Below are 27,139 nucleotides of genomic sequence, written 5' to 3'. Positions count from 1 at the left end.
ATAGAAGGCTTCCTGCTTCCTCACAAGTTCTGCCTTATCTTCCTCTGATGCGTAAAGTTACCTTAGACAGTCCTCCCATTCCATTCAGTCAGACTTGTTTGTTGACAATTCTTTCTGTGTAGCTCCTAGTGGACAAACATGACCCTGAATGGCCATACCCAGGAGGTCTAGCAGCTATATGAGGGACAACACTTCTACTGGGAACTTGTTAGGACTGCTTTGATATGATTTAATTCTTCCTTCTCCTTGCACCTTGCACAACCTGCACTACACATCTGCAACTTCATTACCTTTACCTCAGATGTCCTGTAGTTAAATCAAGAAAGCAAGTCCTTATTGAGTCTTCACCATGTACCCTACTGCCAGCAAGCCATGAAAGAGATACAAAGTAAGTACGTTCATGTGCTGACAACTTTGCTGGGGAGGCAAAATTCATATGCCTAAAGAAATTAGATAATTGAAATCTTCAGTTGTATGGTATTGACGTAAGGGCAAAAGCAGTTGAGCCTCTAGAAGAAAACAAAGCATGCTCTAGAATTAGAGAATTCTCTATAATTAAAGAATGATGAAGATCTGAGTTATTGGAGGATTTTTGAATTGAGTTTAGGAGGATTGGTTAGGACTTAGGTGAGAAAAGAGGGGGAAAGAAGGCATTTCAAATAGGGGAACAAATGTCAGTGATGTTGGGGAGGGAATTCCTGAATCAGGTAAGGAGTTGTATCAAATGGCCTCTGAGATCCCTCCCATCTTTCTAAGATTTTGTACTTATATGAGATTGGTTTGAGCTTGGAGAGTGTTGGGAGATTAAAGCTAAACCATTAGAATAGAACTTCAGAGAAAGTCACAGCATTCATTCTTTACAGAGGTAAGGAACTATTAGTGTTGTTCTTGGCATATGCTATTAGGCTAGATTGATATGTTGGTTAGTTTTGCAGAATTTATTATTTTGTTTCTTTTTTGTCCCAAGGGATGACTTTCTAGATAGAAGAGAATAAATATATTCAGAAATGAAGATGTTAAAAACAAAAGATAAATTGTTTTAAAAGATAGGTGTAGGATTTAAAAATAAACTTGCTATATTAAAAATAAAAATAAAAACCTGTGGATCAAAGATTCATGTAAAAGGTCAGGCTGGTGGCAGTGGCATAAAAATGACTATTCCATCAATCAAGATTTATTAAACATGTGTCAACTGTGCTAGGTACTTGGGATATGAATTTGAAAAAGAAAAAAAGACAACCTCTATGCTTATAGAATTTAAAGGCTAATGGGAGAAGACAATGCACAAAAGGAAGTTTGAAAATTGGGCTATTGGGGTAGGAGAGAAGATACCCTATGGGAGAAGGGGCCTTGGTGGGAAAGTCAGAAAAGTCTCAAAGTAGTCTAGCCAGATGAGAAATGAGGAATAATGAAAAAGAATAATTAATCTCAAAGATTAATTAATTAATTAATGAGTGCTGATGCACTCATCAGCAAAAAGACGCTTCAGTCAAGAAAAAAAAAATCTTGAATGTTGTGAATAGTGATAAGGTACTAGATTCAGAGAAAATAATGGAAATGGAGATTAAATGATAAACCTTAAATAGTGATGGACAGAATATCATGCAAAAAGAGGGAATTTGTTAAAAGGGCAGAGATGCTGGTATGTAAGTGGCACAGGACTTGAGAATTAGAACACCCAATTTATAAGCCATATATAGCTTTTGGCAAGCCAGTTGTCCTTTCTGCCTCTCAATTTTCCCAGCTATAAAATGGGATTAATGATATTTTAAACTTGGAAAACACTTCCTAATCTGTAAAGTTCTAGATCAAAGTTATTGTTTTAGTAATTACTACTAATCCTTTGAGTCTGAAAGGGACAGTGACATTTAATGTTTTCCATTTATGAAGCATTTTGAGGGCACTTCATTTGTTTGATACTTCTCCCTCTATTCTCAGCCTTTAGTCAGATAGTCAATGTTGTCAGATACTTCAGAGCTTCACACCATAAATATGTATCCATGCAAATTGTAGCCAGCATCTTTCTTTGAAATAAATTTAATTTGACCTTTGGCTAGACATTAATGCCAAAGCCAGTATGATCATGAAGAAGAGAACCCACCTGAAGGCTTAGACCTCTAAAGATATCTAAATGTGTCTAAAGATGTCTAAAGATATAGTTTTGTCTTATGCTTTAGCTATGTTCCTGAGCAGCTATATGAATATAATGAATATTTGATTCCTCTCCACCCTCCCACTCAATGATCTGAGACACCTACCCTCAAATATATTAAATTATATTTATTATATCAATTCAACTTACCATGCCAAGGGGCTTAAATTTTCACGTTAGACATTGATTTGAGTTAAGGCAGTAAAACCGTTATCAAATGAGGTAATATTTCTAAAGTGCTTGGCACAATGACCGGCAAATAATTAAGTGCTTAATAAATTCACGTTCCCTTTCCCCTTGCCCTTAAATTGCAAACATGAAAGTATCCTAATGTAAAAGTTGAAAGAATTCTTGATCAGATGATTTGATACTGAATCCTGCCCTTACACTTTATTAACTATGTGATCATAAGCAAATCAATTAACTTCTCTGAGTCTCAGTATCCTGGATAGCATGTCCAACCCAAGTGAGAGACTAAGACCAGAGAATTATCACTTTTTTAGCTCCAGAATTTTCATCCCATCCTTTTTCTGACAAGTGTTCATCATGCCCTCTCTTTCCAGTTCAGCAACCACCATCAAAGTAAACTCTGGCATTGTTCCTAGATAGACCTTTTGCTCTAATCAACTTTGGCTCCATTCACTCTTCCAGTAACTTTACACACTAAAGTGCCCCTTCCTGGCCATCACTCTCCTAGGTATATTGTCTGTCTATTGTAGATCATAAGCTCCAGAGGGTAGAGACTCTCAGGTTTTGTATTTGTATCCCACTCTGTTTCTCTTGTGGCGAGGGTATAATAACTAAAGCTCCTGTTGTTGCAGTGAATATAGCCCTGGTCTAGGAGATTCTAAAACTTTTTGGTTCTGGGAAACTTTGTGATCCTAAAAGTTATTGAGGACCCCAAAGAGCTTTTGTTTGTATATGTTATTGCTATTGCTACTTACTGTATTTTAAATGAAAAAATCTTACTACTTTGTGATAATAACATTTGACCTAAGGGATCTCCTGAACAGGACTCCATGCTCCCCTTTGAGAACCACTATTCTACGATACTTGCAAAGGGGAAATATGTATACATTATATCTTTTATATAATTCAGCAAATTATAAAATTATTAAGTGGCTATTTCTGCACTGTGCAAGCTAGGAATACCATGTCAAGAAACAAAAACAAGCACTGTTCTCAAAAAATTTACATTCTACTGGATATGGGGAATACTAAGAGATTCACATATGCAAATAGCTGAAAATTAATATATTTTTTCTAATTATTACCAAACCCCCTATGAAACTGGATTCTAAAGAGTCAGGTAGATTTTGATGGGGAAAATAGATAAGAAAAAAGAACTATCATATTATCATCATCTCTTTTTGTAGAGTTCAATAGAAATGGTTTAGGTATATCATGCCATTATCCTACTATTAGTCTTTTCTATTTAATGTTTTGGACTGTTGTACAGATTGATAAAACAATAACTTTTGTAGCTGAAGAAAAAACATTAGGGTGTAATTCCATTTTCTGTATGTTCACTGAAAAACCTCCTCAATGCAGTTCAAGTAGGAGAAAGCACTACAGACATGACAATTAACATCCTATTCCCCATAATTTCATCTTCTTTCTAGATCTCTTAAATTTTTCATTTCTTGAATCTTAGAGATTATGAATATGTTGATATCTATGAATATGTTTTTAAATATGTATGAATCAATATTATATCTAGGTCATTGATTATATATAAAGACTTTGGGCTGTGAATCAATAGTCTTGTTCTAGTAGAGTTTATTAGTTAAGTTCTATAAAGTAGTTTTGAGGTCTATATTTGTAATATTAATATTTGTACTTGTCAGCTGACTGACTAAATCTATATCCTATTAACCCATGAAAGTAGTAGGCAAATGACACCTCTTCTTACAGTATTAGGGCTCAGTACTCAGGCTTTAGCAATAGGAGGAATAGAAATATTGCTAATGATTTATCTCAATTCCACATTCTTTGTTGAAATAGATCAGAGGAGGAGGATGTAGACTTGGGGTATTTATAGAGGCTTTCCTAGTTATGTATACTTGCCAAGCAGCTGGGCTTAGAGTTAGTTCTTTATGATTTCAAATCTAGCCTCAGATTCTATCTTGCTATGTGACCCTGAGCAGGTCACTTAAATCTGTATTCCTCAATTCTCTCATCTATAAAATGAGCTAGAGAAGGAAATGGTAATGATCTCAGTATCTTTGTCAAGAAAATCCTAAATGGGATCATGAATATGAACTGAACAACAACCAAGCTGGATGATATGTAAAGAATTTATCAAGTTACAGAACTGTTTAGTTGGAAGAGACTTTAGAGGCCATTTCATACAAACTCCTCCCATTCTTCATCTATCTATCTATCTATCTATCTTTCCATGTAGCTATCTATCTACTTTTCTATCTCTTTATCTCCCTTTTTGTTTGAGGAGACTGAGATTTCAGAAAAGTCCCTTTATGGGACTAGATAAATTTGAGACTGATTTGACCTATTCATTATCATCATTATCATCATCATCATTATTATCATCACCATGTGAAATGTTTCATTTTTTTCATAAAGTTTAAAAAAACTGTCCAGGAATGTTGATATTCAGTGTTTTTATGGACGATTGTAAGGGTGGATAAAAGAGCCACTTATTTTTTTTGTACGTGGAGACGAATGGTAGGATGTAATTTCATCTTCTACATATTAAATGAAAATCTTCTCAGTGCAATTCAAGTAGCAGACAGTACATAGTGACTTCCTCAAGATTATTAGGCTTTTCAATGACAGAACAAGAATTAGGATCCAGATCTTCTGATTCCCATTCTAGTGGATTAGAACTTACTTATTGTACAACATGGAAAATGAGAGGCAGCAAGATGTGGTGATTTATAGCAGATGGACATATAAGTGTAAGGTACATTCATGTGTCCTCAGTATTCCATGAATGTGAAATCTAACATTGCCCTGCTCTTCATTTGTGTGGAGGATGGATCTCTTCCATCACAACTGAAAGAATTTCAAGATAAAATAGCTATCATTTCTACTATCACCTAGCTACCTAATCCTGAATTCTGAAAGCATTGTTTTTTTTTTTCCTCAGTTCCATGTGGTGGTCAATAGCTAGTAGTTATATAATGTATGTTTTACATACTTGAGACCTGCTAAAGGTTTTACATATGTTAATATTTTTTGGTGCCTTCATAAACCCTTTGGGACAGTTGCTATTATTCCTCCTTTTAAAGCTGAGGGAACTTATGTGCTTGCCTAGAATCACAAAGCCATTGGGTGGCTAAGGGAAGATTAACTCAGTTTTTCCTTGACTCAAATACAGCAATATATTCATTGTGTCACCTAGCTGCTCAGACCTAATCACTGCCGAAGTCCTATCATTCTACCTCTCTATTGGGTCTATAATGTCATCTCTCTCTTTATATCCTCACTTGGACTATTTTAATCAAGATCTTTACTTTCTTAAGATCAGACTATTGCAGTGGTCTCCTAATAAATCTTTTTTCCTATAATGTCTCTGTCTGGCTCTCTACTATACTTATATACAACACTCCAAAATAATCTTGAAGGACAGTCATGATCATTATATCCTTTACTCAAAATTTTTCAATACCTCCCCATTTTCTACTGAATCAAGACCGACGACTTATCCTTGATCATACCTATTTTCTCAATATAATATTCCACTACTTATTTTCCTGTATATAGTAGGAAACTTAACTTATAAAGTTGTCTTGAGATTTTTATTGTTACAGTTAGATATATACCCAGCATATAAGATAACTGAACTATTTGCTCTCTTTCTCTCTGTTTCTGTCTCTCTGTCTCTTATCTCTGTCTCTTTGTCCCTCCCTCCCTCTTTCTCTCTCTCTTTTTCTCCCTCCCCCCTCTTCCCCTCTTCCCCTTTCCCCCCTCTCTCACACACACACACACACATACTTAATGGTTTCCTGACTCCATATTTTTAAACATGGTGATCCTTTCCCTTGAGATTTTTTTTTTGACCACCAATTCCTGCTTTTCACAATTTTACTTATTCAAGCACCATCTCAAACTTTACTTCCTTTGAAAAGCCTTCTCTGATACTCCAAGATAGCTAAAAGTCTTCCTCTTCAAACCCTAGAGTACTTTTTCATATTTTCATGTTCTGAGCATTAGTTTAATCTTATCTTGTATCATTACTAAATTGTAAAGTCCTTGAGATTAAGCGTTGTTCTCTCATTCATTCTTCTCTGTCAGGAAAACTCTGTGTATAGTAGGCATTCAATAAGCATTTATTGAATAAAAAAGGGAGGCAATGAAATGTTTAGTTATATTGCATTCCATATAATTCTATTTTTTTCTAAGAAATCATGAAGTTCATCTGTGATTGGCAACTGGCTACTGTCCTTGGATCATATATAATTGATAGCTGAAAAATTATAGCTATTAATTAGGCAAAGCTACTGACTTTGGGGAACACTTATAGAAAAGTTATAGATCAGAACAGAGAAGGGAGGAATTGAACATTTAGAGAGTACTTGTTGTATGAATACTTACAACTATAAAGAGGCCATGGAGCATAAGGGAAAGAGTGCTGGATGTGGAGACCAAGTGTGGAGTTTACAATGCTGACTCCTGCTTTCTATGTATGAGATCATGGACAGATCAGACCAAAATCACTTCATCTATAAGAAGAAGAAATAATTTCCTTCCTCCCCATCCCAATTTAAACAAAGAATAATTTCTGAGGGGATTAGACAGAGTTAAGGATTGATTTTTTAAAAAATAACAAATTACAGAAAAAAGGGGTAAAAGGCCTTTTTTATCCAAAAAGCTTGATAGTCAAATTGAAAGGCATTGTGCTTTAATAATAGTGCTCCAAGATCAACTAAGCCCTTTCCTTTCAACAAGTTATAAAGTAGATAGATTGTAAGAAAGAGTTCATCTATGTCTATACTCTGAATCATACAAAACATTTTATATATTATCTTGTCCAAGCAGCAGAGCAAGCCTATGAAGTATATGGAATAGTTATTATTATTCCCATTTTACAAACAAGCAATTTGTGTCTCCAAGAAGTAAAATGATTTGGGTCAGGTCATATATATTATAGATATCAGAGATGGGCTTTGAAATCAGGTCTCCTGACTACAAATTTAAGTTGTACTACCTCACTGAAAGTACTTTGAGAGTCAAGAATTTCCATAAAATATAATAGGGCTATAGTTTACCTATCGAGAGCAACTCTTGATGTACCTAACAACTCATATACTTCAAGGGTCAAATAAAATAAATGAATGATCATTTTATAACTATAAATACTATTTAAATAAATACTAGTAAGAAAATTTTGATCATCTAATGTTCTAAATCTCTTCCTTTTCTTTCTTGTCTTTTTATTGTTCTTTTTTCCTTTTTCTTCTTCCTTTTCCATCTTCCCACCTTTCCCTCCTCCTCCTTCTTCATCAGGTTCTGCGACAACACATTCATTTTTCTTAAAATTGGGACTTGAACTTTCTACATCTCTTATTTTAGTTTAAAACTCCTTCCCAGTCTCAATCATTTGTTGATATATAACACATATTCACTGAATACCTATATTGTGAATAGAACCATGATGGCCCAAAGCAAATATAAAATAAATTATAAGACCTATAAAATCTCAAGGAGTTTACAGTATAATTGTATCTATAGCCTACATATTTGGGAAGGAATTTTATAATAATAATAATAATAATAACAATAAGGTAAGGATTCATTTTTTTATCTGCATAAGTGCTTTGTCTCTAATCACAATCTCATCTCTGTTTTTGATGGCTTCACGATTTGCTTTGCCAAAAAAATATCAATCCCCTTTTTAGGGTTACACATTTCTTCAAGAAAGCAAGGTTGCCCATGAGTCCTGTCTTGAAAGCTTTCCATTTGACAAGGACCTGGCTCATGTTCCTTCCTTTCACAGGCACTGTTAAGCTTTTTTTTTTTTTCAAATGATATTTCATTTGATCCTCTCAATCCTATGGGGTAAGTCCTATGATTCCCCATTTTACAATTTAGTAAATTGAGGTAGTCAAGTGACTTGTTCAGGATCATACAACTGACAAGTATCTGAGGCTGAATTTGAACTCAGCTCTTCCTAAATCCAAGAAATTGTAGTTAAGGAGGATCAAGATAGGCTCCATGAAGTAGGTGGTGAGCCCTTATCCTCTCCCTCAGATCCTCTGTGTTGAAGTGAAGAGGCTGTGTTAGCATTAGCATTTCATGTGCAGCACAAATGATTGATATCAGTGACTTATCTCCCATTTCCTAGCAACTTTTCCCAAGATAATTTCAATGGGATGATTAAGAGGCCCTACCAAGGTCAGCAGGCTGTGTTTCAGTTTCAGCACAAGTTGTGGTAAAGCCCATCAGTGCTTCATACACTGATAAATACAAGGAAAATGTGAATAACGGAAAGCCAAGAAGAGGAGCTCCAGCGGCTGCCCTTGGCACTTGTTAAACACACCCATACACACTTAAGCTTCTCCCTGGCAAAGTGTCTGAACTGTGTTGGATTTTTTTCACAGTTGTGAGAATGACTCATTTCTTTGAAATGAAAAGTTCTGAGACTGAGACTGTGCTCCTGGGGTCCTTATGGTCCTGGTTCACAGAGCCCTTGGGACCTACCAGCATGCCAACTGCCCAGCACTATTTATGAGGAGATACCATGCTTGCAGGTCTGGCGCTAAATGTTAAGCATTTCTCCAATTCATTTCACTGCTCTGATTTCCAGTGATGTCATAAGTTCCCTCCCGCCCAGGAGAATGAGAGCCAAAAACTCTTTTGAAAGTGAGAAGAGGGAAGAGGTAGGAGGTAGCCTGGTTAAATGAATCCAAAGCTTGATTGGATGTCAAGGCACTAGGAATCTACTCTTGATTCTTCTTTTTCTTTTTTTTTTAATAGTAACTTTTTATTTTCAAAATATCTGCAAAGATAGTTTTCAGCATTCACCCTTGCAAAACCTTGTTTCAATTTTTTCTCCCTCCCTTCCCCCCATCCTCTCCCCTAGACAGCAAGTTATCCAATATATGTTAAACATGTGCAATTCTTCTATACATATTTCCACAATTATTATGCTGCACAAGAAAAATCAGATCAAAAGAGGGAAAATGAGAAAGAAAACAAAAAGCAAGTAAACAACAACAACAAAAAAAAGTGAAAATATTTTGTTGTGATTCACATTCAGTCCCCATAGTCCTCTCTCTGGATGTAAATGGCTCTCTCCATCACAAGTCTATTGGAATTGGCCTGAATCTTCTTATTTTTGAGCCAAGTCCATCTGAATTAATCATTGCATAATCTTCTTGTTGCTGTGTACAATGCTCTCTTGTTCTATTTGCTTCACTTAGCTTCAGTTCATGCAAGCTTCTCCAGACCTTTCTGAAATCTTTCTGCTGATCGTTTCTTATAAAACAATAATATTCCATAATATTCATATACCATAACTTATTCAGCCATTCCCCAACTGATGGGCATCCACTCAGTTTCCACCTACTCTTGATTCTTCTGCTAATAACCATATAACTTTGGGCAAATTAATTCTCTTATTTCCATCATTTGTGAGATGGAGAAGTTGAATTTCTGGTTTTAATTTTTTATACCCAAGGAAATTATACTATTATTATTTTCTTCATCTTCTTTTCCTTTTGTCTTATGGAGGGTACAGGTGCAGTTGGTAAGAAAAATTAGAATTAGTTTTAATTAAAAAGCTAATGTTCAAGATTTTCAAATACTTTACCTAGGTTATCTCATTTAATCCTTACAATTGTCATACCTGCCCTGTGAGGCAGGTGTTATAATTTAAGGCTTCTTAAACTTTTTCTACTCAAGACCCCTTTTTGCATGAGAAATTTTTATGTGACCCTAGATATGTTGACATACAAAATAAGTATACAAATCAAACATTTATTTGTTGATAATAAATCATAATTTTGTGGCACCCACATTCAGGTACATAACCCCACATGGGGTCACAATTCATAGTTTACAAAGCTTTACTATAATTATCCCTTCAGGAGGGTGAAGATTAAGTAATAATATTAGTAATGGTGCTGCTGATGATAGATAACACTTATATAGCACTTACTATGTTATCAAATATTATCTCATTTGATCATCACAAGTCTGGGAGGTTGATACTGTTGTTATCCTCATTTTGCAGTTGAAGAAAGTGAGGTAGGCTGAGATAAAGTTACTTGTCCAGGGTCACATAGCTAATAACAATCTAAGGTCAGATGTGAACTCACAATTCCTGGATTCCACATCTAGCTCTCTGCTCCCTGTGTCACTTAGAAGTCTTAGTAGGGGTTCTAGGAATTAAGGAAGAAGTACATAAGGGAGACAGTACTTAAATTAGATCAGAAAAATTTGTGATTGAGTCCTGAGTCACTACTTGTGCAATAATGGGAAATTCACTTAACCTTTCCGAACCTGTTTCTTAACATATAAAATATGGATAATTATTCCTAAATAATTATTGCTATCTTATAAGCTTGCTAGGAGTATCAAAATAGATAAAATATTTAAATTATTCAGGAGATATTAAAGTATTGTGTAAATGTCAAATGAGAGAACCTTTGCAGGCATGCCATTAGATGTTCTCCTAACACATCTTCCATTACTCTAGATTATGACACATAGGCTACTGCCAATGTTTTTGGAAACCTTGAGGAAGAACTCTCTTCCATGTAAAAAAATTAACTCAATAGTAAAAATAATCCTTTGTAACACAAACAGGTATTGAATAATTACTTACTCTGGCCCTACCACTGTTTTACATACCATGGAGTATACAGATATCAGAGCTAACTAACAGGCTCATTTGGGAGTCTAGACTAATGGGAATAGAAATTGACAACAGAAAAAGTAATTCTCAATGAAGGGCTAAATTTCCTAGTGTAGATTATGTTGATTATAAAAATTCAAAGAATAAGATTAGTGAAAGGGCAGAAATAAAGTTAATTTGTATATCTATCCTTTCTCTACACTTCCCTAATTTTTTGAGATCTCTTCATCTCTCCAGTCACTAAGACTCATACTATTTAAATAATTCTTAACTCTTCCTTCATGGTTAATTATTTGCCAAGTCTTACAACAATTTCCACATCTGTCTCCACTCACCTGCTTACCATGCTAGTTGAATTCTTCATCCCATCATCCCTGAACTATTACAATTATTTCTAAATTGGTCTCCCTGTCTCTAGGTATGTTTGGGCATGGTACACATTGAGGATAGAGGAGAGGGAGAGTAGAGAGATGGAAGAGCTATCATAATAGAACCTTATATACAAAAGGTGTTAAACAAACAGCAAACATTTATTAAGTGCTTTGGCAGCTACATGGAACAGTGGATAGAGTGCTGGGCATGGAGTCAGGAAGACATGAGTTCAAATCCAGCCAACTAACTGCCAGACCCTGAGCAAGTCACTTAATTCTGTTTGCCTCAGTTTTCTTAGCTGTAAAATTACCTAGCTTGGGGAGCCACCCAAGAAAAGCCCCAAAATGGGATCATGAAAAAGGTGACCATGGCTGAAATGATTCAACAGCAATAAAGATGTCAAGCAATGTGCTAAATATTAGGAACACACACACACACACACATACACACACACACACACACACAAAACAGCAAAAGACAAACCATACACTCACAGAGACCCAGCTCCCAGTCTAATGGGAAAGAACAGGAATACATATATATTTATGTATAAATAATATACATATTGACAGGATGAATTGGAGATAATCAGCATAAGGAAGATAGCATTAAAGGGATCAGAAAAGGTTTCTAATAGATAATTTGAAGGAATTGAAAAACCAGAGGTGAGGAATGAGAGTATTCCAGGTGTGAACAGTTAGTGAAAAGGCTTAGAATGTGGAAGTGGTTTGACTTGTGCCAGGAACAATGAGGAGGCCAGTGTCACTATATGGAAGAAGATGTGTGTGGAAGAGGGGAGGGTTTAGTGGGATTGGAGAACAGGAGGTGGCTTAAGGTGTAAGAACACTAGAGGAATAACTAGGTTAAGAAATTGTGTGTTTAATCTTAGAAGTGGTAAGGAATCACTGAACTTTATTGAATAGAAAAGTATACAGAATGGTCAGATCTGTGAAGTCTGATAAGTGCTTGTCCTAGCTCTGTAATCCTGGGAAGGTCATTAAACCTGATTGTCTCAACAAAAAAGAAAAATACTTACCAAGAACCTACTGTGTGAAGCCCCTGGTACTAGCTAGGTGCTAGCTGAAATATTAGAGATGTTACATGACTGGATCTTGGTCAAACATCAATGAAGCATCATAAGTCTCTAGATCTATAGATTGCTTCTAAGTGTAAATTTATACACACATTATATATGTACAAATACATGCATACACATATGTGTGTTTATATTGTATATATAAAATGAATGATCAGTCCCACCCCTTTATCTCTCCTTATTTTGCTCATTTTTTTTTGAAATATTGGAATATGTGGTTATTGAATGTAATTTCTTGATTCCTCCAATGGTTACTGGCTTCTTTCCTCAAATACTTTGTATTTAACTGCTTTGCATAAGTTTTATTTCTTTATGCTGTAGATGTTTATATAACTACAAACTGTTTCCTCTCCATTGGAATGGAAATTCATCGATGTTTGCTATGTTCCCAATGCTTAGTGCAATTCCTGGCCCAAAATAGGTACTTAAATTAAATACTTTATTGCCAGACACAGTGCTGAAATATGAGAATACAAATATTGAAAAGAATAGTCCCTTCCTCAGGAATCTTATTCAGACAAAAGAGGAGGAGAATACATCTTGCTTATCAATAAACTTTCCCAGTTTGCTTTGATATCCTTTAACTAGTTACCACATGGGCACATATGGCCAGACCTTCTAAGCTCTAGTGGATATGAGAAAATGGAAATTTTAAAAATATATCTTTCTAGGAATAACCCAAAAATGTATGGCAAGACATTTGCCAAGCTCTGGTTCACTCTGTTTATTTTATTCTATTGCAGATGCATTGTGAGAGGTTTATCTGTATCCTGAGAATAATTGGAACTACCCTTTTTGGAGTCTCCCTCCTCCTGGGGATCACAGCTGCTTATATTGTTGGCTACCAGTTTTTCCAAACAGAAAATTATTATTTCTCTTTTGGACTCTATGGTGCTTTCTTAGCTTCACATCTTATCATCCAAAGCCTATTTGCCTTTCTAGAGCACAGGAAAATGAGAAGATCACTAGAAACTCCTATTAAGTTGAACAAATCTGTGGCTCTTTGCATTGCTGCATACCAAGAAGACCCTGATTACTTAAGAAAATGTTTACTTTCTGTGAAAAGGCTAACCTATCCTGGGATTAAGGTGGTCATGGTCATTGATGGCAATTCAGATGATGACCTGTATATGCTGGAGATCTTCAAAGACGTCATGGGCAGGGACACTGCGGCCACTTACATCTGGAAGAATAACTTCCACACAAAGGGCCCTGGTGAGACGGACGAGTCACATAAAGAGAGCTCACAGTACATAACCCAACTGGTCTTGTCCAACAAAAGTGTTTGCATCATGCAAAAATGGGGTGGAAAAAGAGAAGTAATGTACACAGCATTCAAAGCACTGGGGAGGAGTGTGGATTATGTGCAGGTACGTCTTCTAGACTCATTCCAATGCAAACATCCATTTAAATAAAGCCACTTTTGTATCTCTCCTGCAGTATGCTATAGACCATCCTAGGGCCTTCTGAACACAGTGTTTCTTTCAGTCTGTTTGAAAACAGCATGACTGTTGAAAGCATGTTTAAAAAAAAAAAACTACTGCAAAGCTGTTAGAAAGTATCTATGAAAATCCTTCATTTGTGCTGTATGATTGGTTAGAAATCAAGACTATTTTGAACACGAGACCTTTTTTCTGTCACTCCCTCCCTTTCCCCGCCCTCTCTCTTTAGCCAAGTCAAATCCAAGGTCATTTTCCACAACTTTTCAAAACCTCCAGCCCTCTAAGCAAATAGTCTCTTATACTGGCTGCCCCTGGTACAAAGCTATTAGGAGTCTGTTCTATTCCACCAGCCAGACAAAAAGGAAGGCACTGTGTGGCCTTTAAAAACATTTTGCACAAAGATGAGTGAGATAGAAGAGGGTGCAATTTAGAGATTAGGGGGGAGGGAGACAGAGCAGATGAGAAGAAAGGAAAAAAAAAAAAAAAGAAGAAAAACACCCATTTGCAAAAAGCCAAAATGGTGTTTACTTCATCCTAATAACAGCATTACCTCATTCCCAACAGCCTGACCTTTGAAAACTTTCATGATGAGATTCATGTCCACACAAATAATTACCCCATGTCCTTTATTATTCCCTGAGCATACACTGTAGGGTGGGATCCTTCCATTTGTACATCAATCCTTATCTCTTACTAGAACTTTTACTGGGCCTTGGTATTGTTATAAATGTCCTTATGTGATGATGCAGATATCTCATGAATTTTCAAGTGTCAGCTTTTCCTAGATTTTAAAAATAAGAACAGAGAAAAGTTCTTGCAAAGTAAAAATTAACAGGACTATTTCTCTGCTGTCATTTTCTTTATTTTTATTTATTTAGTTTTGCAATATCATTGATGTCTTTTGTTTTTATATTACACTCATTTTAGGCCTTACTAACCTACCCACCCTCCCCTTGAGCCTTCCCTGGTAACAAGAAACCAGTGGACACAGAAATTTGCCCTGACCATGTATATAATCATCCACATCCATATTCTGACCTTCCACCCCAACTAGGAAGAAGAGGTCCATAGCTTTCCTTTAGGGTCAATATTGGTCATTGTAATTAAATTGCATTTCATTTTTTAAGTGTTGTCTTTTAAATTATTGTATTTATGTTTTCTCCTGGGTCTGCAATAGTTTATACAGATCTGCCCATGAGTCTTTAAATTTTTCATATTCCTTTTTTTCCTTATTGTTGTTGTTGAATTGTGTCACTGCAGGATGGTTTGCCATTTTCTTCTTCAGCTCACTTTACAGATGAGAAAACTGAGGAAAACAGGCTTAAATAACTTGCTCAGGGTGATACAGCTATTAAGTATCTGAGGCTGGATTTGAACTCAAAAAGAGGAATCTTCTTGGCTTTAGGTCAAGCACTCTTTAACTATTATACTACATACATACCTCCTGATAAATTCTTTTTTTAGAATTTTATAATTGAAATTAATTAGCAATTAATTTTATTGCATTATTAGTTATAGTAGTCACAGTTGGTTAATAATATAAGTAGCTATAATTTACCCATAAATAAGTACCCACTTTGTATCTAGTTCTTTGCTATCACAATAGATGCTTAATATACCTATTTTGAAATGTATGACGTTTTGGATTTTTAATTTTTTTTTCCTGTCTGGCTTAACCCAATTCTCCTTTAAATAGTAATACTACTTTAAAGAGTAATAGAGCTATATCATATAGCTTGCCATCTTGAGGAGAAGAGAGGGGAAAAAACTGGAAATTAAAATCTTATAAAAGTAAATGTAAAAACATTAAAAACAAAAGAAACAAAAAAGTGATATTACATACTACCGACATTTTTGATAATTCTATAAAAGACCTTCTGTTCATTGCTCTCTAAGGTAGCTTGATTAACAACATGATACAGAGGAAAGCCTAGGGCTCAGGTGATCTGATTGAGTAGAACTCAATATCTGAAACTCAGGTAACCTCACTGGGTTCTATCATTACATATGTGTGTGACTTTGGGCAAATGGTTTAGTCACTTAGTGCCTCAGTTTCTTTCTTTTTAAAATAGGAGGTTTGGATACCTAAATAGCAGAGAGGAGAATCTTGGACTTGGCCAGGACATCCTGAGTCCAAATTCTGTCTCAGTTTTCTCATTTATAAAATGGTGATAATATCATTAATCTGACGGGCATTATGAAGATCTAATGAGAAAAATAAATGAAGAGCTTTGCAAACCTTAAAGTTCATTATAAATGCTAGCTCATTTTAGATGGCTTTGAGAAGTTTGAGAAATTTGCCCAAGTGATTCAAACTTCTTAATTTGTGTCGTTATTATTCATTTTTTCCAATTGTGTCCAAATCTTTGTGATCCCATTTGTGGTTTTCTTGCCAAAGAAAACACTAGAGTAATTTGTCATTTCCTTTTTCAATTCATTTTGCAGATGAGGAAATTGAGGCAAAGTTACTTCTCTAAGGTCATACAACTAGTCAGTGCCTGAGACCAGAGTTCTGGTATTCCTGACTCCAGGCTTGGTGCAAATACTTCCTACTTTTACCTTCTTTGTAACATCATAAGAAAGTTTTCTCCTACTTTCTTTCCTTGCTCATTCTTGTCAAATATTATGATATATGTGACTTTCACAGCAAAATAAAGGCTGTCGCCACAATATATTTAAGGACAATATTAATAGTAATTGTAATTAATAGCAATAGTAAGAACAATATTATAATAATTCTTATTTCTGTAGAGAATTAAGGTTTAATTAAATACAGTCTTTACAGACACCATTGTAAGGTATCATTATTCCCATTTTTCAGATGAAGAAACTGAGGCTTATAAAAGTAATTTTCCTTTTAGAGGATATGATTTGCCCATGGGTATGTAGCTTATTAGTATTAAAGTTATAATAATCTGTGAAGTCCCCTTATAGTGAACAGGACAAAATGACCTCTTCCTCTGCTTTTAACTCTAGCTAAATCTTATAGGAGTGATTTCTAACTGCTTTAAGCAGTTCTTATTTTCATTGGAACCTCTCCTCTTATAATTTTGACTTTGGATTTTGCTTGTATCCTTGACAACCTACACTGTGCCTGTCCAGGAAAAAAAAATACAAACTTTTGAAAACGTGAAAGGGCTGATTTTCTGCTAAGGCAGTGATCAGACTTGGGAATAACAGAACTGGGGCCCTGCCCATTGTGACATAATCAACCTGGCTGAGTTAATGCTTTCTTTTGAAACAGCAGGATATTTTTTAAAATGAAATTCAAATAATAATGCTGATTATGATATGAGTATGTCTATATATATACATATATATGTGAATATGTTTGTTTATATGTATATGTGTGTGTGTGTGTGTGTGTGTGTGTGTGTATGCTAGATTCAGAGCTCTAATTTCTTTCTGTAGGAAATTTCCCATGAGAGAATCTTGTTTATCAAAGCAAATCAGTGTCTCTTCTCAAACTTATGGTTGTTTCATATATTAAGAATAAAGTGACTTGCCTCAGGCATCACAAGGAATATGTGTCAGAGTCAGAACTTAACCTTCACCTGCCTAGAGAAGCAGCTAAGTGGTATTGTGAATAGAGATTAGATTGATTTAGAAAGATCTGAATTCAAACCTGACCTCAGACACTGTGCCTCATTCTTAAAATTACATGAATTGTGATTCAAGCCTAGGTCCTTAATTCCGATTCTAATTTTCATTACATTGATCTCAAATTGCTACTCTAAGAAAACAAAAAGATATACTTGATGGTGAATAGTAATCAAGCTCCTTCCCATGCACTACCCAGGTTTGCCTTAGATTATTTTTAGAGATGTTTTCCAACAGGACTGTCTAATATGATTTAAAGAAAGGTAACAGACTAATTGACTCTTAAATGTTCCTTTTGATGCTTAAAGTATTACATTAAAATTATGGTACATTATTAAATATCGAAGCTATAAGGGTGAGGAAGAGGGACTGGCCTTATAATTTCATAAGTTATAGAAAATTTCCAAGTGAGGAAATTCTATATCCTTATGAAAATTGGACCTTCCCTGTAACTTACAGTCTTAGAGTAAGTTGTCTTATATGAGAGGTTAAGTGACAGGATCTTATAGTGTCAGACATGGGACTTGATTGCAGGATTTATACCTAGGAGACATTAAATGAATGCTTATTGAATACTTGACCTAATCTAGTCTTCCTGTCTTTGAGAACAGCTCTTCTGTCCAATTCCCTGAGCTCCTTATCATAGATAAAAACTAAATCACCACCAGGATGTATTGCAGAGAACTTTGGGGGATTCCCCACTCCACTGGCTCTGGTATATGTCTTAGGTATCCACAAGTAGCAAATATCTAGATGAGAATAGATTAAGTATGAAGGAGTCGTTTTGGTAGCTTTACAATTCTATCCATTCCAGAATTCTTGGAAGAAAATCAGACCTCAAACCTCAAAATATTCATGATGTTTTAATTAGTGCACAGTTTAAGGGATATCTCTTAAAATGTTCTCTGTCTTAAAATCCATCTATTTGTTTATTTTTCTCCTAACTTCCCTTTGTACTAATTCATACTTTTAGAAAATTTGAGGATAAGCAATCATGGGGAAACAGTTAAAGTAGAAGGTTGTAAAGGGATTTGTGTTTCTGGATAGGGTCAGACCAGATAAACTTTATCTGGTGGCTCCATGATGAATAATCTTCTTTTCTCAATATCCTTCAATTCTGAAATGGGATAAGAGCTCTGAGGAAGGACCCAAGCTACACAGGAAGTTGTCCTGATTGTAACCTTAGGCAAGGAGTCAGTCACGTTAGGTTTCTATAAGGGCCTTAGGTTTTTTTCTCATCTATAAAAGGAGGGAGTTGTACAAGATGATTCCAAAGTTCTTTGCAGATTTAATATTCTAGGACTCAGTGGTATAAAAACCAACAAAACAATTTGATGATTCTTCATGCTACTATCTCTTTACAGATTATTAGTCATATTGTTTCATCTCTAATGGTCTTTTGTACTATCTCTTCCACATGCTTGGAATGCTTTTCTTCCTTTCAATTGTTTATTCTTAGAATGTTGGGTGACTTCCTTTAGAACTCAGCTTAAAAGTTATCTTCTCTAGGACACCTTTCCTAGTCTTCTCAGCTGCTAGTGCCACTCCCTCTAATAATACTGCTAGAATTTATATGTGTATGTTCATTTATTTTGCAATTAAGACTTTTTTTCAATTACCTGTAAATATAGTTTTCAACATTCATCTTTGTAGGATTTTGAGTTCCAATTTTTTCCCTCCCTTCTTCATTTCCTTCCCCTCTCCCCAAGATAGCAAGGAATTTGATATTATTATCATTGTAAATATATTTCTACATTAGTCATGTTGTAAAAAAAACAAATAAACAAAAGAATCAGAAGAAAAGAAAAGACACAAGAAAGGAAAAACAAAAAAAAAGTGAAAATAGTAGGCTTTGATCTACATTCAGACTCTATAGGGTTTTTTTTGTTTGTTTTTGTTTTGCTTTGTTTTGTTTTGCTTTTTCTTTTCCCTCTGGATGTAGATAGCATTTTCCATCACAAGCTTCTTGGAACTGTCTTGGATTATTACATTGTAGTGAAGAGATAATTCAGTCATAATTGATCAGTGTACAATGTCACTATTACTGTATATAATGTTCTTCTGATTCTGAATAGCTAACATTTATATAACACTTGAAGGTTTGCAAAGTATTTTTACAAATATTGCCTCATTTGATCCTCACTATATCACTGAAAAGTGAGTTATACTATTATCCCCATTTTAAAGTTGAGAAAACTGAGGCAGAAGTTAAATGATTTAGCCAGCCTCACCTAGTTAGTAAGTATCTAAAGCTGGATTTGAACTCATGGATTCTTCAAGAGAGTTAACACTTTTTCCACTGTTAGCATTTTTAAATTCTGATGAGAGGGAAGGAAGGTAAATAGTGACAAAATTTTACACACTTTCTACTTATTTCTGGATTGACACTCTGGGAAAGTATCTTTTAACATACTTTCTTAAATTTATATAATTCTATATACAAATTCCTGCAAGAAGAGTAGCAAAGACCACATGAAAAGTTCAGAATATTTCTCAAATACAAGCATCATGGGTTGGTTTGATCATAATTAAGAGCACTAAATAGATGGGAAAAGAAAATCTATTTCTTTGTAAAAGAATTTTACAAAGAAATTGAATTGTAAAATGAATCTTTACCCCATCCTTAAAGATAACGCCCTCTGAAAAAAATAAAATCTGTGGCATACTTTAAGTTTCAAATTAAATCTCACCTTTTATAGGAACTCTTTCCCTATCCATATAGTAGGTCTTAAGCTGACTCACAACCTACTCTATATGTTATCTCATTTTTACCAAATTTTTTACATGTTGCTTTGCCTATAAAATGTAAGCTTTTTGAGAGGAAGAACTGTTTTTATCTTTTCATTAATCATGGAAGTTAGCAAAACCTTTAGAACATAGGAAGAACTTTTTTTTTTCATTAGTGAGGCAATGGGGGTTAAGTGACTTGCACAGGATCATACAGCTAGCAAATATTAAGTGTCTGAGGCTGGATTTGAATTCAGGTCCTCCTGACTCCAAGGATGGGTCTCTCCACTGTGCTGCCTCTAGGGAGAACTTAATAAATGTTTCTTGATTGGCCAGACTCCTGAGAATAAGTTGGGCTTATGAGCTGTCACATGTAAATGAACAATTCCCACAATCCAAATGATCACCTAAACAGATGTTTGTCTCAATGCAATATGTGATAGTCAAAATGATTTTTCCAGTGTTTTACTTATTACATCTTAAAGGGTAATTTGCAGTATTAAAGATCATGAGATTATACATTTACAGTTGGAAAAGATCTTGGAAATATTTTAGCCTAACCGCATCATTTTAAGATAAAGAATTCAAGTACTAGAAAACTTTAAAAATTTGTAGAGCCATACACATGGAAAGTGGCTGAGTCAGGATGTAACCTTGGGATCTTTAGCTACAGGTACAGTGTTCCTTCTTCTACACCATTATACCAAACTCTCATCTGTATGGTCTAATAAGATGTGTATTTTGTTATATTTTGATTCTTCTAACATTTACCATGTGATATGGTTATTGTATACATGCTCTGGCCTGGACTATCCCATCCTGTAAACAAAGTTTATGGGAGACATGTCAGAAATATCTATGAAATGATTGGTGGTATTTCTTTTAATCTTATTTTGGCATGTAATTCCCTCATTTCATTCAATTATAGAGAGAGGAACTGAATTCTTGAAAGCTCATTTTTCCAGGGCAGGGTCTGTCACACTGACAGTTGAATGTCTTAGGACATCTGTTCCAACCTGGACATAACCAAAAATCCTTAGTTTTTCTCAAACATATAGTTACCTTGAAAATCTTAATTGAGGACAGTCCTGTTATGCCCACAACAAGGCCCCCTTTCTACTTTTTAACAGATTTATTTGTTGGGAGATTTTTCCCTTATATGGAGTTGAAATCTACCTCCCTCTAATTATGACCCAGTGCCCTTAATTCTGTCCTCTGGAGCTGAACAGAATGTCACCTCCCTAGAGCCTCACACACAAAAGGCACTTCATAATTATTTGTTAGATTTCAATTTATCTCTATTTATACATATAATTTATTTAAATTATAAAACATATTTAAATATGAAATTTGTTTATTTTATAAAAATATAAAGCTTGACAGCAAAATTGTATTAGTGACTATGATCAAGGATTAACTTCCCTGTCTAGCCTGAGGGTAGATGATCTTACTTGCCAGGGTTAAGATATAAGGTCAAAGTTGAGATATCGGGTTCTAGGACATCACAAATATCAGCCTGACTGTGGAGCAGCAATAGAAGGTTGCGTTGATTTATTTCCATCCTGTTTACGCAGTGAAGTCAGTCAGGGTAATTAAGATTTCCTTTTGTTCTGTTAGCTCTTATAGCCAACCCTTTGAAGTAATAGTAAAAGGAATATCCCAACCAGTCAGCCTGAAAGGACTTGGGTCTGAGGGCCTCACAGCTAATCGCACAAATTATATTGTAGTAGAGTTTTTCATTCCAATCAATTGGTTCTTAGCCTAGGATTTATGAATTTAAAAATATTTTAAATTGTTTTTCAATATAATTGGTCTAAAATGTGGAAAAAAGATAACTATGTGAGCTAAAAACAATCTCAGATGGGCCTTTTTTTATTTTTAAGAAAATAACTCAAAATCTATCTCCTCTTAGACAGACAAGAGTGGAGTATCAGCTGGATTAAGAAGGATAAGAAAAATTTAATGTTCAGTTATATTCAACTCTGTGACCCTACTTAGGTTTTCCTTGGCAGAGATGCTGGTGTAGTTTACCATTTCCTTCTCTAGCTCATTTTTCAAATGAGGAAAATGAGGCAAATAGGCTTAAATGACTTGTTTAGGGTCATGAAGCTAGTAAGCATCTGAGACAAATCTGAATTTAGGAAAATGAGATTTACTGACTCTAGACTTGCCACTCTACTACATGATGTAGCTGCCCCATAAGAAAAAAGTTATCAAATGAATTAACAGGGACAATAATAGTTTGTGTTTGCCTTATTTTTTTCTTTCTTTTAATGAAGAAGAGAAAAGTATTTATTAAGCACCTACTATGTACCTGGCCTGAAGCTAAGTAAATATTTTGCCAAAATTATCTCATTGATCCTTACAACAATCCTGTGAGGCAGGTGCTTATTATCATCCCATTTTACAGTTAAAGAAACTGGGGAAGCCATCCATTAAGGGTTACATAGCTAATAAATGTCTAAAACTAGGTCTAAAATAATATCTCCCTAACTCAATGCCTACTACTCAATGCCGTCTACTTGATTCCTAAATAGAAATTTCCCTGCATTCCTAAATAAAAATTTAACTGCATTTGTGCTGAACAGGATATAGTCTTTTCTTTCCTGTTTTTAAATTATGGGAATATAGAATAAAGTCATAATAAGAGAACATCATAAGAACACAAAATGTAGAAATTTAACAATATCCAATGGCAGGTGTCAAATGTGGGCTGCAAGACTCCTGATGGAAGCCCAAAATAGATTAAACTGTAATTTATTTAATTAATACTTTACAAAATGAGAATGCAGCAAAACAAAATCATATTTTAAAGCTGTCAGTATGCTGCTTGTAGAATTCTTTGCATATAGTTTAGCCATCACTTTTTCTATTTGATTTAGATACCCCTCTTCAAGGGCAGCTAAGTAGCCCAGTGGATAGAGCACTGGCCCTGTAGTCACAGGACCTGAGTTCAAATGCAGCTTCAGGAATAAATTAGTTCTGTAACCCTAATCAAGTCACTTAACCAATCTGTTTGTTCCAATTTTCTTATCTGTAAGAAAAGTAAAGGCAAATCTTGTCAGCCAAGAAAATTTCAGATGGAGTCACAGAGAATCAAACAGCACTGAAACAACAACAAAAAAATTGTTGTGGGCAAAATTGGAACCCAATTTTTCTTGATCCCAAACCCAGTGCTTTCCCTATTATGTAAACCCCACTGGATTTATTAGGCTGGGTATTTTCTGATTATTTAAAAAAAAACTCAATAAAACCAGTAATACTTTATTAACAAGGGAATGCTAAGGGTCAAATGGTTTTGGCCAGTAGTATCGTGGTCAGAAGCCTTGAATTCAAACTCAGACTTTGGCAAATACTTGCTTCCTATGTGAATTGGAACTAAGTTAATCTATAAGCCTCAGTTTCCTCATCTATAAAATGAAGCAATTGAATTATATTGGATATGTCATACTTAAGGCTAGTCATCATCCCCATGCACTGGAATAAGATTAAAATGTGATTGGAAATTTTTGACAAAATAAAAATTACAATATAACAGAGACAGTGTTAGTCATGACTTTTCTAAGTCTATAAGAATCCATTTGTAACTACAAGGATCCATGTCCACTTGAGTTTGATACCAGTGGATGAGATATATCACAAAGGCCCCTGACCACTTTGAATCTTATGAAATTTTAGATATATTTTGATTATTTCCTTGCTTCAAGTACATAAGTCTTACCCTACTCTATAAGATAGTAGATTCTTTAAGGATAGCCCTCCCATTTCCTCTGATTTTTTGTATCCCCTAAGATACCAGATGCTGAATAGATATTAAGTACTGAATGATTTTGACTATTTAAAAGTCAAATAAAATTCCCTATATAGAGAGGGTCAGGTTTTTTTTTTTTTCCTAAACATCTAGTGTTGCCAATTTTTTCCCTTTATACTTGCACAATGCTATATATCTTCAGTCTGTTAAAGGAGGTGATAAATATTAATTTGGAGTTTTTTAGGGCAAGAGTCTCAGGTCCATAGCAATCCAAGTCATATGAAGCCACTCTTTCTGAGAGATTATCATGAGAATTGACATCAGGATATCTGGGTTTCAAATCTTACTTTCTGTGTAACTTTTACTTTGTCAATTCATTTTTTTGAGTTTCAGTTTCTCGATCTGTAAAATGGGGAAAATAACAAAAGAACTACTGACCTCACAAGAACTTAATCAATCTGAGTAATTATTTGGTGGGCTCTGTAATGAGATTAAAGGCTTTAGATAGGAGCGGGATAAAAAAAAAATTAATTCTGGGAGGTGAACACAAACATGTGAGTTGAGTTTAAAGCAACTGGTATAAAATCTGAGATTTTGAGCAGCTTCTTCCAATGTCCCAGATCTCTTAGTGGCAAACTCTTTCCCAGGGGATTTTTGACAGTTATGACTGAAAAAGTCATGAGAACAGTCTTTCTCACAGAATTTTTGGCACTCTGCTTTTGGAAACTGGGAGGAGACTGGGGATATTCAACATTTTAGAACCTCATAGATTTCCTTCAAGTTTAGCTTTTTATAAGAGGCAGTTTTAACTTGCTCACATTCACTAACTGTTATGGCAATTTGAACATTAATTTTGGATTGCTCTTTCCTGTTGTCCTTAGTCTTATTTTAGCTCAATTTTACCTTTCCTGGCTTAAGTCAATACCAGTGGGTGTGTCACTAATGCATCCAGATGCTGAATTCTGAAGGTGGTTTTGGAAATATGCCTTCACCTTTTGCTGCCCTCCTCTTAGGCCTTCTGCCCAGATTGTAGCACTGTGCGTGACCAGTGACTGACACCCCTTGAAAGGGGTGGGCATACAGCTTGGGGAAAACCACCTGGTCTCTTTTGCCTAAAAGATTTAGAATGCCAATTTAGGTATAAGACATCCTTGAAATTTTGTTACTAGGAATCATGTTAGAGTTTCCAATCTAAAATATTGTCTATCTTTAATTTCTCTATTCTAAAATCAGAGAGAACAAGGAAACCAGTCATCCACCCAAATGTAGAAACAAACCACTCTTTTAAGTAGCTCTCATATTTGAACATGTGCATTTATTCCCAGAATAGATAACTCATTTTATAAAAGGATTCATCATGAAATATTTATTGATTTAAAATTATGCTATTTATGATTTTTTAAAAAAATATGTATAAAGGGAAGTTACATATACATATATAGCATATACATATACATATATATATAAAAGAATATGCAAACATATAATATATATATATATATATTATATGTTTGTACATTCTTTCCTTCCACAAATTCTATACACATACATATGTATATATGTATGTATATACATATACTTTCTAAACCATCCTCAAAACAATATTTAAGTATATGTATGTATATATGCATGTGTGTATGAGTGTATGTATGTATGATATCCTTTTACTTTAAAACTATATATCTTTAAATATGAGCTACCAAACTGACGAGGGGAAAGAAACACAAACTTGCTTACTCTTCATCTATTCCTTACATACACATACATTATATATCTATCTACATATACACAAGTTGCATGTATAATATTACATATAGTATATAAAGATTAGAATACATTATATACACAAATTTTATTATATTGTATAATTTGGGATTTGTTATAGGAGCTACCTACTGGGTGACTACTGGATATCTAATTATGACCAGAAGAATAGATTTCCTTTAATGTGAGAGGATAATAATGATACAAGGAGACTTAAGGCAGTTGCATACTCTGACCTCTCTCCTCTTCCCTCTTGCCTCCTATTTATTTCATTCCTAATTCACAACCCACATCTACGTCAGTAAAAGATGTTTTGCAATTCTTTCAAGTGTGTTATGATACAGAGCTGTGGGGTTTTTTGGAGAATCAACCTGCCCCTTCACACTTAGGCATAGTCCTTAACAAGTAGTGGGAATAATTTAAAGGAATTATATAATATATACAGCATATATATGTATGTATTTTTTCATTATATAGACATATAGACACATACATACATGCATACATAGATATATACATGCACACATACATACATATCCACATATTGGTAGGTATGAATGGGAACAAGGCAGGTTTGCAGGTTTCCCCTCCTCAGAGATAAGGGCATTTTCCCTATTTCTATGTACTAAAGAAAATGGAGCAAACTCCGCTATTGTATTTCACATACTCTTTTCTATCTGCACATGTGTTTCCCCCCTTCTGGGCCTTCATAAGAATGTCCCCAGAAGTTCTTTCAACACAGATAACAGCATCCTAAGTAATTCCAAGAATCCAGCCATCCCATCCAGCAGATCTCTAAATACATTGCCTTGTGGAAAACAAGAGGGCTTTTTAGATGCCAGAGTTATGGTATCCAAAATCTTAGCAGGAAGCTTGAAAGTAGTAAGGGAAAGTATGTAATATCAAAGTGCAAATGAGTCTGAGCTCTTGTCTTTGGAAATTTTTCTAAGTTTCCTTCTCCTCATTCATCCTTCTTTCTATTGTCACTTTCTATTGTCAGGTGTGTGATTCAGATACCATGCTTGACCCAGCCTCATCTGTGGAAATGGTCAAAGTCTTGGAGGAAGACCCTATGGTTGGAGGTGTTGGTGGAGATGTGCAGGTGACTATAACTGATATTTGACTTGAATAAAACAAGATTATACTATAGCATATGGTTTCTGGACCCCTTAAAATACCTGAAATTGAGTTCTTTTAGAATTCCATGGATCATTTCTTAAACATTCTATATTTAAAGAGAAATTTCCTAGTATAAATGTATACTAATTGTTCCAAAATGAGAGATAGCATGACATAGTGGATAAAAGGCCAGCCTTGAATTCAAGAAGAACAGAGTTCAAGGATGATCTTTGAAAAGTATTAATTGTGTGAACTCAGGGAAATTATTTAATCTCTTAATGCCCTAGGCAACTCG

At 34.8% G+C, this 27,139-nt stretch overlaps 1 protein-coding gene across 1 annotated transcript in view; it reads left to right on the top strand.

Annotated features, from left to right (window-relative positions):
- Positions 1-27,139, top strand: part of HAS2 (hyaluronan synthase 2) — a 39,100-nt gene that overhangs the window by 7,325 nt on the left and 4,636 nt on the right. Inside the window, exons 2-3 of the mRNA XM_003760357.2 lie at positions 13,185-13,811; positions 26,726-26,827. Of these exons, the coding sequence (XP_003760405.1) occupies positions 13,185-13,811; positions 26,726-26,827 (729 nt within the window). The remainder of the gene's footprint in view (positions 1-13,184; positions 13,812-26,725; positions 26,828-27,139) is intronic.

This window comes from Sarcophilus harrisii, chromosome 1, assembly GCF_902635505.1.
Source record: "Sarcophilus harrisii chromosome 1, mSarHar1.11, whole genome shotgun sequence".
NCBI classification, from domain to species: domain Eukaryota; kingdom Metazoa; phylum Chordata; class Mammalia; order Dasyuromorphia; family Dasyuridae; genus Sarcophilus; species Sarcophilus harrisii.
The sequence above is the reverse complement of the archived record's forward strand: the minus strand, read 5'-3'. Positions and strand labels throughout refer to the sequence as shown.